Here is a 13,325-nt window from a genome sequence, read left to right as displayed (position 1 = left end):
GTGAGCATTTTTTCTCATATCAGGTTCTTGCTCTTTTTTATTTGAAGCTTTTTATTTTTATTTCTATTTATGCACATCACCCTGAGAGTTTTGGCTGCAAGGCGACTCACAACACACCACACAGCCAATGCTAGAATTTCTTACACAATGCCAGTTCAGCTCTACACATCAAAAGCATGCAGAATAAAGAAGAGTCCGTGTAGCTGTTTCTTTCTCTGTTATACTTAGCTACAGACCTTTTTCTGTTGTGCATTACCACCTGTTCTTCTGTGCTTCACCCAATGTACTTCTGTGTCCAGTCAAAACTTCGAATGTTAATTGGCTTGCAACCTTATAGTTCAGCATATTCATTTACTCCTTCTGGCACGTATCCTTCTATGAAAATAAAATGTTAATAACAAGGGCACACTGAGCAAATGTGTATTGCCTCTTTCAGATAAGTTTATCCCAAAAGTCAAAAGTGTGTATTTCCACTCTAACTTGCTATTAATGAAAGAAAGTCACATCACTGCATTGTTATGTAACATTCTTGGAAATATTTAAGATACTATAATGGCAAAGGTCATATAATTTTGCTACTGCGATCCGAGGTTCTGTTTTAATTGGCTGATATTTACAATGTATGTGTTTTTCCTTTTACAAACATAACATTTTTTCAAGATTCCCTCAATCATAGCTTATCTCACATCCACAAATATGCTCTCTTCCTGTGTATGATATGTGCATTTGTTTTGCTTCAAATACACTCACGCTCAAAGTTTATTTCACACGGACATCAAGAAAACAAAGTCACTTTATATCACATTTTCCCCCTTAAATTAAACATTCATTAAAATGAGTTCAGCTTGAGTTCAAGTCTCTTCCTTCTACACTGTGCTTCAGTGTCGGTATTGTTTATTAAAATACGCTTAGGAGCTGTGTGGAATGGCTAAAGTTCAATACCATTTTAGGAAAGTTTAAGTGACTCTTGCTGATGATTGAATGAAGGAAAGAATGTAAGAGATCGTTGTCCTCATATCCCAGCAATGATGGGAGCACGCGTGCTTAAGAAGACCACAATCTCATTAACTAGCACCTAGGATCTGCAACCTGCACTTGCTGCCTAACTTTGCATCCCAAAACTGGGGAGTGACTGTAACCCCCCCCCCCCACACACACACACACATTTGGCCTTCATTTAGCTCTGGATCTGACGTTACCTGATCTGGGCCTTCCGCCACTGCATACCATCTTCTGGGACCCAGGCTTGCTCAGATACATCACGGCTTCTCCAAGGACAGAATTACATTAGTTATAGACACAGCCTTGTATATAACTGTATCAGGGCCTTCAGTGCTGTTCAGAGTGCTTGGTTGAACACTGCAGTGGACCCAAAGAGAATAAGAAAGGGGTGCAACAGCCTTATAAGGGCCCTTGAAGCCTGTACCTGATTGTCCAGCAAACCAAACCCTGGAAATAACGCAGGTCTCATGGTGCTTCTTCCGAATATTACAGTGAAAGAATTCTGAGTTGTGAAATCAATATTGGGGGAATGGGAACATTTCTCCTTGTTGCCAAGGTGCAAGGGGAAGATTTCATCAAGGGTGCAGGTGTGGGAGAGGGACAGTTCCCCTCCCCATGCACATTCATCGAGACTCTGGACTTATATTTGTGTTTAAAAAATACTATGCATGCTAACTATGGCAAGAATACCTTGGACCAATAGAAAGAAGAACAAATGGGTCCTGGATTAAATCAAGACAGAGATCTCCATAGAAACAAATATGAGAACATGGAGGCTGACATAGTTTGGGCACATCATGAGAAGGCAAGACTCCTGGGAGAAGACAATCCTGTTAGGGAAGGCTGAAGGAAGAAGAAGAAAAGGATGACAAAGTATGAGATGGATTGACTCCATGGTCTGGAGCTTACAAGAGCTGAGCAGGGCTGTCACGGACAGGACATTTTGGAGGAGGTTCATTGATATGGTTGCCATAAGTGACCACATGCAACGACAATAGGTTTCACCCTCACACTGTCCCTTTACCATTATCGTGTGTTCCTCAGCAGCTCTCAGCAGCGATCACATGAGCTCCTGGTAGAAGATGGGCTACCAAAGTAGGAAGAATGATGGATGTTTGGAGACGGGGAGAAGGCAGCAGAGAATAGACGACAAACCCAAGCATAGCCAAACCCAAAACACGGACTCTCCACCCACGTTTTCCACTCTCCGTCCCCTTTGCACAGTCTACTTTCTCTCCCTTTTCCTTGCTTGTTCTGCCCCCTTCTGCTCGATAGCCAAACCCGAAACTAAGAAATCAAGACTCTACAGTCTGGTTATGTATAGGAAAATAAATCAATCCAATGGGGACATCTTGAAAGTGTCAGAGCTGTTGCAGTGTGCTGGCTAAAAACTGTAAACCAGAAAGTTCAATCTCACCACAGCCAGAGGTTCACCTAGTGGCCTGAGCAAACTACCATTTCTTACCAGTGCGCTATGAGCTGGCCAGAGAGCCTCCTGCTATGGGGCAGCATACAAATGTGAGAGACAAATAAAGAAACAGTTCCACCTGCAATGTGGGGCCAATGGTTCTTTTATGGTATTCCTGTACAGTAATATATGTGAAACACTTTCAATGTTCTTAAGTTCCATGTAAGCTGGTTTGGTGGACTGGGAACTTGGGAGATCTGGGAACCCAGAAGATGGTGGGATATAAACGTGATGCAACAAGAATAATAAACAACAAAAAGAACATGTATCCAAATTATAATTATTCAGTGTTGCTTTGCATTGAATTTACTGGACACTGCATCTACTGTGGGCTTACTCTGGGTGCAGACACTCCTGTTCAATGAATCAATGACTCTGGTAGCAAGAGAAGTTAAGTTTTAAGAGATGACTATGCAATAATGTGGGTGTTGTAATTGACAACTAACAGCTCTCCTTCCAATTAGTTTGGATTGCAGACATTCTGGGTTCGTAAAGGAAGTCAGCTTAGATCATTTTCTAATTGTCTTTCTGGGCAAGAGCATGATGTTATACTGAGCCCACTTGTGGAACAGAAGTTGCAGTGGCTGCCCAGAGAGCGTGGTGCTAATGCGCGACTTTTAAACAAATCAAGTCAAATCGATAAATTAAAGAGAAGGTACCACTGTGAGAGGAAGAGGTGATGCCTGGAGAGCGCTTCGCTCCAGTCCGCCTGTGCTCCGGCATGGTTGCTGATTGTGCGGTTGCTGCGTGCAGTGTACATTCAGCGCAGGAGCAGTGGTGTTGAATGGGAAACTTTGCCCGCCGCATCACTAGTAGAACGATTTGCACATGGCAGCTTGTTTGTGCATGGATCCTCCTGGATCAAGGATATGGTTGATTATGGGTTAACTAATTGAAAATCATTTTCACATAAACATATCCCCAGCAACATAAAATATGTATCATACTTGGAAATATTCTATTGTCAATCCAAACAGTGCACACACTAAAATGAGATAATTGGGAAGGTACCATAAAGTCAGTCTAAATATATTATCACAAGTATATGTGAGATAATATTTGTTTTAAAAAGATTCTATGGCACTGTAAACTCAGTCTCATTAGAGACTGCATTTAAAAGGCTTATAAAGTTACTCATTAATGTTATCTTGTTGTATCTCCACAGCTTTTTCATTAAAGAAAATTCAGCAGAAAGCATTTTCTCCTGATAGCAGGAACCAATTTGCAATAAATGTTCTGGAAACCACTGGGGAAGCCATTACTGAGGTCTAATAAAAACAGACAAGCGTAACTTGTTCTATATTTTTGTTTCAATCACATACAGATGAGACCCCGCTCTCCACACCAACCGCAAGAGACAGCCTTGACAAACTTTCGCTAACTGGGCACGGGCAGCCGCTACCTCCAGGCTTTCCATCTCCTTTTCTATTTCCCGATGGTCTGTCCTCCATAGAAACCCTTCTGACTAACATCCAGGTAGGTATTCCATGGCCATCGGTGGGAAACAATGCAAAGAAACAATGCAAATCAGTTGAGCTCTAACTAGCGCACGGGACTGTGGCCAAGGCTTTCAGTAATACGACATGTTCAAGGCACCACAGTGATCAGATGAGTTTATAAAACCTCCTCAGTGCCGTACAGAAATGTGTCTTCTGACGCTGAATTGCTAAGTTGCATGAAAGCAGCACTGGTATTTTGTCTCAGCTGTTCTTTCTATTACATGATAATGATTTGTAGTGATCTGTTTAACTTCCCTGATAGTGCTAAATAGGAAAAAAACTGCTTTAATAAATAGTTATTTTAAACTGTATTAATGCCAAGGTGGAAATGACATGTTAATCTACGGAAAATTTGCCTTAATATAAAAGACGTTCATTTATTTTTTTTAAGCATTTCTGTTACAAATAAGCTCATTTGAGTGCTATCTTCAAAGAAGTGACTTCAAAGAGCATTACCAAATTTTCTGCGGATTTCCTATGCAGCAGTCAGCTTGTCTATTGTATGTATCCTACAGTCTGACTTGAATATTATTCAGAGTTTTGACTAGCATACGATACAGCATGCTAGCATAGAGGAGATTAGGTTGAGAAAGAGGAGAGGCATGGTCCTCACATTGATGGATCATGCGTGTGGCAGATGGAATTTTTGTGACCACATGGCTCTGTGTCACAAGCACCAGCAGCTGTGCAGAAAAAATAGAGCCATCACAAACTCTTCCCCGTTGTGCCTTGTACGGATAAACATCCAAATGGAATCTTTCACTTAGTTCCTTCTCTTAGAAGCCTCCCAGTACAAATTACAGAATAAAGGTAGCATTCATTTGATTAACAGAGATCTTGTTGGGGGGAAAAGAGAGAGTGTATTAATTCCTTTTTTACTCATGTGACTACTTTCACTGCGTTTAGTGGAGAGTTTCCAAGCTCAGCCCAATCTGTACAGTACCTCAAGACCTTTTTTGTACAGGTAGACATAGATTCATCTGGAGAATTAATCTAATCAGGAATCCTAACAAGTAGAATTATAGTCTGCTCATGAAAAACGGCAGTGTTACTATATTCATAAATTTGCATTAGTATAGGAATTCAGATCGGAAAAGTGTATGTACAGAATTTCGGATAGGATCGACCAAAGCCTGGATACTTGACATTTGCATCTGATTCGACATGCATACAATGAAATGCCCAGTGTTCTTTTAAGAGCTGCCTTACGCAAATATTAAAAATCCAAATGGCAGGACCAAACCTAAAGTATCTGAGATAGAGGGTCCCTTCTGCAGGTGGAAGTGCGCCATCAATCCTGGCAACCAACTCTGCTCACAGAGGGCTCTGCAGGGAGCAGCTGTCACTGGTGGGATCCCAGCAATGGCCAATGGAGGGGCCAAAATGGTGGGTTCCATTGGGCATGGCAAGAGAGAGGTCAGAGCCAGTTTGCTGTCCAGTGGATCTAACACCACTCCACTCCATCGAGAGGGGATTCAGAATTTGAGAGCCTCAGCTGCACCAGCTCACTGCTGGAGCCAATCCCACTTCCCTTTGTCCAGTGGATTCTAAACAGAAAGATCTGTATTTTCAGATAGAAAGAGCTGCCAGACAGTCACCCACACCATGATACGGCAGACTGGAAACAGAATGAGCAGGACGTCTGTCAAGTGGTCTGAAAGAATGTACACAGGACCCAGCTGAGAGGGGCTCCCCGTTTATGAATGGCAGAACTGGGACACTGAAGCCATTTTTCGGGGGAATTTTGGGTAGAATAGACAGGGCTCACTGTTTCCCACAGGAACGGGGCCACAGGGGGCACTGGCTAGCAGCTGCCCTTTTTCCATGCAGAATCACCATAGCAACACTAAATGGGGTGCTGCTTTCACAGAAGCTTCTGGTGACCAGGTAGCAGCCACCATTCAGCCCAAACACCAGGTATAACCATGGCACACCTTTATCACCTCAGCAAGGACTAGATCTCAGTTCTGGTATGTTATTGTAATAGAAAGTGAAAAAATAATGGAAACAGTACTTTAACTCAGAGGAACATAAACTATTTTTTATTAGGTAGTATGTTATTTTACACTTTTTGATAGCTCAAAATGCTATCCTTGTTAGCAGTTATTCACATATGCATTTTATAAATTGATATTTTGTTTAAAAACGTATAAAATTAGCTGGTAGTTCTATTTGTAAATCCTGAGATTTTGGTGTAGTAACACATTTTAACAAGCGCATAAGATGAATTACATGAATCTGAGCAATAAAAGATCTCAGCTCCTGATAGTTTAAAGATAAACTTTGAAAATGCAGATCTGTTTGTTTTATGAACAAAATACATACTATGGAATCTACAGTGTAGATGAAGCCTACAAAATGAAGTCATGTATAAAAGCAAAGCAATGATTGCATTGGCACTTGGGAGATTCCTGAACTGCAACAAGATATGAATATTGCAAAATAATTTGCAAGCATTAGATCAAACAAAAGCTGCAATTTAACTCCAACAGTATGCACCACCTTTTTTTATCTGCCTTCTGCAAACATTTATGAGAATAGCATTCTCATCACCAGAATGCTAATGAGAGGGAAAGTTAAAAGTAAGCGTATAGATGTATCTTTCCGTGCATTTATGGCTGTGTATCTACAGAACCTCCATGTATCCGCCTGGCAATGAAACAATCAGAATATCAAGTGATTTTGAATTACTGATCACTTAAAACAGAAATTGAACAGAGATTGGCTGCTGTGATTGCAAACAGGCGACCCACAAGTAGAAATGTGTTCCGTAAAACATTTGCTAGACCACTTTAAATCAAGAATGTTTTTTTCATGGATAACTTTGTCATAAGCAAATGCAGAAATAGTCATTTATTTGTTTTACAAATCAATAGTCTGTCTTTCAGTGAGTGGCTTCAAAGAATCAAAATTATGCTTGCTCGGTTGTTTAAAGACAATATCCCATTCACAGCTTCCAGGGCAATTTACAATAACTAATGAAAACTCAATAAAAACAGTTAAAGGTATTGTGCAAAACAGTCACAGTTTTTAGAAAAGAGTAGTGGCAGGTGGGGATTCCAGCAGAGGGTAAAAGTATACAAGCAAATGGGGGTGGAAGACCTTGCGCTAAGAACGTTTTGTGGCAGAGTTGACCAAGTCCCTCTGGAAAGAAGTTTCCACAACTGAGGCCCACAACCAAAAAGCCCTCTCTCCTGACCCATTTCAAAGAAGAGAATCAGAGGAAGACCTCAGGCTACAGACATGCAAAATAAAATAAATACTATTAAAACAACTGCCTCAAAAGCAACACAGATTAAAAGAAGAACATAAAAGCAATCAGCAGAGATCAAACAAATTTCAACATAAGATCAAAAGCCTCAGTATAGATAAAGCAATATGCATTATTCCCTGGGGAACAGGGAGGGTATTGCTTGGCTGAGCTGCGTTAGGTTTGACAAGTCTACCAGTTAACCCAGATACACCTTAGATTACTAGGGCACCTGAAGAAGGGCCTTTGCTGACAGGTAAGTACAGGTAGATACAATCAGGTGTAATATCTTACCTATACATCTACCACTTGTTTGGTTTGCTGTTAGGCTCAGAACTGTATGCTACATGGGATGCTATGATTTTTTTTCCACCTTTTTTAAGCCCAAAGCAACCCTGGACTGATTAGAAAAAGGCAGGTGCAACCACAGGGTGGAGAATGCTATGCCTTACTGAATACATGAAAGAAAAACACACCAGAGGCTAAATTGTTGATCATGCTTGAGAATACTTGAAGAAACTTATTTCCTTATATCCATCTACCTGTTGCCTGGATTGTGTCAGGTTTGCTGCTGCCAGTCACTAAGGAGGCAATTATTAATTTTTAATCTGCTGTTCAGTGTGCCTTGCACAAGGTGGCTTCTGATATTATAAAGCACGTGCACACACGTACAATTAACAGACATTCCCCAAGCAGCCAATGGAGATTGGAAGACCCATGATTTCAAGGTGTACAGTGAGAAGCGGCATTAGTGCAGCTTTCTGAACTGTGCATTCTCGCTTCTCCTGAACAGAGGGACCACGCAGCTTGCGCAGTTGAAATACGACTTGTAGCTGGACGGTATTCTTTGTGTTTAGCTATGTGGTGTGTTCTCTAAGGACTGCCAATCTCAGAGTCCCCTGTGGCCAAGAAAGAGGAAGAGGAAGGGATAGGCCCTTAGAGGGACAAAGCAGCTTAACAACCAGGAAAATCGGAGCCGGCGATGCTGGTGGGATTGGCAGGCCCCAGATAAAGGAGAAGGCACGTCTTGTTCACACCTGTGCACGTACCATTCTGCCATGCCTTGTACAGGGCTGCAGGAAGAGTTGTGTTAATACTGGAGCTGCCAAATGGAGGCATCCCCGCTATATATGGCATGGCATCGCTATTTCTGCTGGGCTTCCTGGTCTCTTTCCCCAGTGACAGGGAAGTACCGCTAGCTACTACAGTTGCTCGTTGCCACCTCTGTGCATCTTGCTTTCGATGCTACATTAATTTGCTCTATGCCTCCTCTCCCCAGGCAATCGCTGCCTCTGTAAGGCCAGTGCTTAATTGCAACGTCGCCAACCTTTCCTATAGTCCTATCATCACATAATGCATTTCCTTCTGTGGGAAAAAGGAAATGTAAACCTAAAGTAAAACATTATTTTTTGTAGACAGATTCTAAATTTGTACTCAAAACACTTGAGCTTTGTATGCAGGTAAGATACTGATGTTTGTAATATGTGTATCTTCAGTGTTAGAGGATCAAAATTTGCTATCACTGGCAGTAAGTTTTTTGATGACACGTTTGTTATAGGAAAGTTCTTCTAATAAAATTCAATACTATTGTAAATGCCATTCTTCCATAGCATATAAAGAAAACACACTGGGCAGTACCCAACAGCATCACTCTGTTTACAGGTCGACTTAGTGCTAACATAAGTGACCTCCTTATGCATTGGAACACCCAAAACTTTGGAATTTCCCTGGAAAGCTGCTTGCACCAGCATGCCGTATAGGTGTTTGTGCTAGAGGTTATTTATATGAGTACTGTGTTGATAGTGTAAGCAGAGTGGTGGCACTGGATACCACTATATTTGGTATCCAATATTTGCCGGTATATTTGCAGATAAGCAAGACACTTGTTTTAAAAATGTGTCTCCAAATAGCAACTCTTTTTGTAAAAGAGCAATGTTAGAGGATGTTAATCTACTAATTGAAATTGTATGCTGCCTAGAACATTAGAAAGGCATAGCAGAAATTAATAAAGAGATAAATTTTGTCATAATTGAATGGAATTTGGTGACAGATGACTCAAACAGCAAAAATAATTAAAATTATTATGGACAATGGTAGTCCAAGTATGCTGTTTGCATCTCAAATCCAGAGAATCCTCTACAGAAAAAACATCATCTTGAAATCAATGGGACACAGGTAAATCACATTTAATATCTCCTAGTGATTGCAGTAAGTTTCATATGATTGGACTCAAATGGTCTAAAGGACAGCAATTGGTTTATTGTTACAAAGCTTCATTACCTTAAAGAATTCTGTCTTCATTTAAGCTGTCATTGGACAACTCCCATTGTTGGTAATTAGCTCAAAAAGACTGTTTTTTGCCTACATTGCTGTCCTAGGTAGTAATCCTGTACAGAGTTATGCAACTTAAATACTACAGAAATCTACACATTTTAGCAGCATTAGTGCATGCAACATTAGAGTTCTGAATTTGAATGGATTGTGGGCGTATTGTTTTAATAACATTGAGGATTACGCATAGCAGAGGCAAACTTATTACAAAGGCACAGAAGGTTCGTGCAAGTTGCATGACGCGCTCTTCCTCACACGCTTCTACACAGAACGTAGGCTAATAGCTATTCTTTCCAAGTACACCACATTAGGATTTTCATTGGCAGTGGTCACATTTCTGCTTTGGCAGCAGTTTGGCTCCAAATGTAAATTTTTTTCTGTGTTGGCTGCCCTGCTGATGAGCTTGTGTAACTTCTAAAAATGAAAGTTCATTTTCCATAGGTTCTCAGTAGTCCCTAGTGGGTTTCAGAGCCAAACATGCTAATATTTTTTCAGACATAATGAGCAGCAGTAGACACTGCATTACCATTAGCAACGTTAGAAGGGAGTGTTTCTAAAATATGTTAGGGGAATCGGATGGAGGAGAAGATGTGGTGTTGAAGCCCAGTGAAAACAGAGCTTGCTCTTACCAGCTTCACGCTTTGCAAAGGTGCTTAACATAAAATTACACCCATCAGTGTTGCAGTTTAGCATTATTCTCCATGTTTAACCATGATTGTTTCATATTTAAAGAACAGCAAAATATTGTGTTTTGTCAGCCAAGGACAATAATAGTTTAATAGTAATTTATTTTCCATTGCTACTGATAATACAACCAATCAACACGTTAAGTGGTGCCAACATTGGCAACTTGCTAAATAAATCTCTAGGCTTTGCGCTGCGAGTACATCTTTCAAAGATAAGTCAACAAGAGCAATCAGAGCAGAAAATTAGAATTTGGTATGTTAGAATTAAAATACAGCTAAACTAAAGTTTTAATTGGGGTGATCTAAAAGGGCACTTGATGTAATGATCTCTTTCATTTGTTACTAATTGTTTGTTCCTGATGAAGAAGAAACATGTACATGAATGTTGCTGATTGAGTAAAGATGGCAGTTGCCATAGCAGCTAGTTTTTATTGTTCAACAAGAAGGGATCATCAAAATGTAAAGGAGGTCTGCTTGTGAGCTTTAACATTTTCCTGATATTTTGCCACAAGGGACTTCTTGTTTTGTTTGGTTATACTACCACATTGTTTCAAATTTTGATCTCCGAGTTTACCAACTTCCATGTTTGTGGCATTTAAATTTCCATCTCTGCACTGTGCTGGAGGTAATGGTGGAGTTTCACTTACCATTGCGGTGCCAGAACGAAGTTATAAATACAAATGGCCCTGCTCAAACCAAGCACGGTATATGCAGTAGGTTGCTAAGTACCAAACACATGTTTGTGTAAGATGAATATCTTGCCTGAATTCTCGGTGAAGTCAAATATAATCTGTATCTAAAATATGAAAGGTGTGTGAGATGTTTCTATAAAACCCATTTTTTCTTCATTGCTCATGGAATTTGGCACAACTTACATACGCTTCCTGCACTGTCCCGCAAAATATAAATGTTTTGGAGTTTCTTTCTTAACTGGCATCACTATTTTTGCCATAGTATATTGAATATTTTACTTCATACCATTTTGCCTTATCAGGTATTCTATTTTCCATATCTGTGAACATGCCATGCTTCTTAATTTCCTAATTTTTAATTTTAGAGGATGCTGAGGACTGGGGAAAGGGATAAAAATAAGAATAAGTTTCATCACTGAGACTTCAGCAACAGGGTCCATGTTGGATTATTCAGCTTCCCGTCATATAAATGGCTTTCTGGTTGCACGCCTCTGTTTTGGTTGCCCCTGGATTGTGCTATTTTGAGGACCTAAAGACTTTTTTAAATAGCTCTTTGGCTCTAACATCTTGAAATCCTAAGCCAACACCAACTGTTGTAGTCTTGAGTTACCTATTAACCTCATCATTATACAAATGTAGAAATATTGAAATATGTTGTTGCATACCTTACTAAGATCAGATAAAAGTCCTAAGAAACATATGGCTCAGTTGTGGATTTGGTTCTCTTCTTTTTTCTATTTTTTGTGGACCAGCATTGCAACCTTTGTAATTGGTTGGTTGTTGTTGTTTTTAATTACCAGAGTTATCAATGGGCAGTTCTCTCCCTACATTCAGATATTGCAACTATCTTGAGGGTACATGAGGTAGGCTGTCTTTCTGAGAATATTTACTAAGGGATGTGACTCCAATCTTACATACAGTTGTCAAGAAGTAAACCCCATCGAACTCAGTATGACCTTCTTCCAAGTAAACATATTCAGGATTACTCAGTAACTCGGATAAAGTCCTGAACATGTTTCTCTCAGCCAGATGCCTCTGCGTACCCCACCCGTGGTTTCCTTACTCCACATAGTTTACTGCACCATCTCAGAAGCCCATTTCCACTCCACAGCACCCAACCGAAAGCCCTCTTGCCACCTGAAAGAGAGCAGCAGGTGGCACCCCCTCCCCTCCCCTCCCTCACTCAAGATGCATCGTAATAACTCAAAGCCAGTCACAGTCTTTTGGCCACCCGGCACAAAACCCCCAACAGTAATAAGCGAAACATAAGTAATTTGCTTGTTTTTCATGATGATCAAAAGCAATGGTTTGAGGCAGCTGACTCAAGAGCTAAAATGTGTGCATGAGGTTCGTTAAAGGACCCCTTTCCTAAAGACAGTCTTCTTTGAAGAACCGCACCGGCATTAGGTTTCAGAGAAGAAGCTCAGGCAGAAAGATTTGGGTGGGAGAAAACACAGGTGAGGGGGGAAACCCAGCTGACCCCAGGGAATCAGCTGCAACAGAATTCAGTGGGGACCCAGGACCTTAATTTCAGCAAGTACCTTTTTTCTCCAGTTATGTGAAAAGCACTTCTTTCACAATAATTCATCGAGCTTATTGTCCTACAGTAAATGTGTGAAACAAAGGCATCATCATTTTTTCTTTAGTTATGAAAAAGATATATTGTTTATTTTGTTTTATTGTTGAATGTTTTAATGGTATTTATATTATGGTATTGTTATTTAAATGGTTATTTTTATCTTCTGTAAGCCCTCCTGAGACTTGTTACACATAACGGCATAGAAATGTATCTTCCTCTCACACCTATTCACCACTTTCCTAGCCCAGTGTAAACTCCTCATGCCAACGAGAAGAGCCCATCCGCTAGGATGTGGCCATGTGAGTCCTGCAAAAGACAGGTGCAATCCTGAAAGATAAGTGCAGATCCAAGGAGCTCTAGACATCCTCAAGAAGGCCAGGACAAGTCATATATTCCTTTGCCCTCAATTCAGGTTTTGCAAGTCAAGCAGACCTTTTCTACAAGCAAACCCACTTTTGTTTCCCCACAAGTTAAGGAGCCCCAGGGCAGCTTGGAGGAAGGCCTCAGGCATTATGGTGGATATGTGGGTACAGTTAGTCCCTGAATTATGAACATCTGAGTTACAAACAACCCGTACATAGAGCCTATTTTTTTTTAAATGACTGCTGAAAATCATCACCATAGAGAGAGGGGAAGCAAAAGGGGAAAGAAGGAGGCATCCAAAGCATGCCTTCCTGCCCTGCCTATCTGAAGAGGGAAATCTCTCTGGCGTTTTCTTGCTGCAAAGAGGAGGCACTGATGAGTTTGGGTGAGTAGAGATATTCACGCTTTTCCACTTTCATGGGTGGCGTGTGTCCCTAACCCCCATGAATGTGGAG

General features: G+C 40.7%; 1 protein-coding gene across 2 annotated transcripts in view; it reads left to right on the top strand.

Moving 5' to 3' along the window:
• The window catches only part of DACH1 (dachshund family transcription factor 1), a 396,438-nt gene that overhangs the window by 343,075 nt on the left and 40,038 nt on the right, over nt 1-13,325 (top strand). For both annotated transcript variants that reach the window (XM_044437902.1, XM_044437901.1), the window contains exon 7: nt 3,795-3,946. In XM_044437902.1, coding sequence (XP_044293837.1) covers nt 3,795-3,946 — 152 coding nt within the window. The remainder of the gene's footprint in view (nt 1-3,794; nt 3,947-13,325) is intronic.

The sequence above is a fragment of the Varanus komodoensis genome, unplaced genomic scaffold, assembly GCF_004798865.1.
Source record: "Varanus komodoensis strain SLA01 unplaced genomic scaffold, ASM479886v1 scaffold31, whole genome shotgun sequence".
NCBI lineage: Eukaryota > Metazoa > Chordata > Lepidosauria > Squamata > Varanidae > Varanus > Varanus komodoensis.
This window is presented reverse-complemented; position numbering and strand designations above follow the sequence as displayed.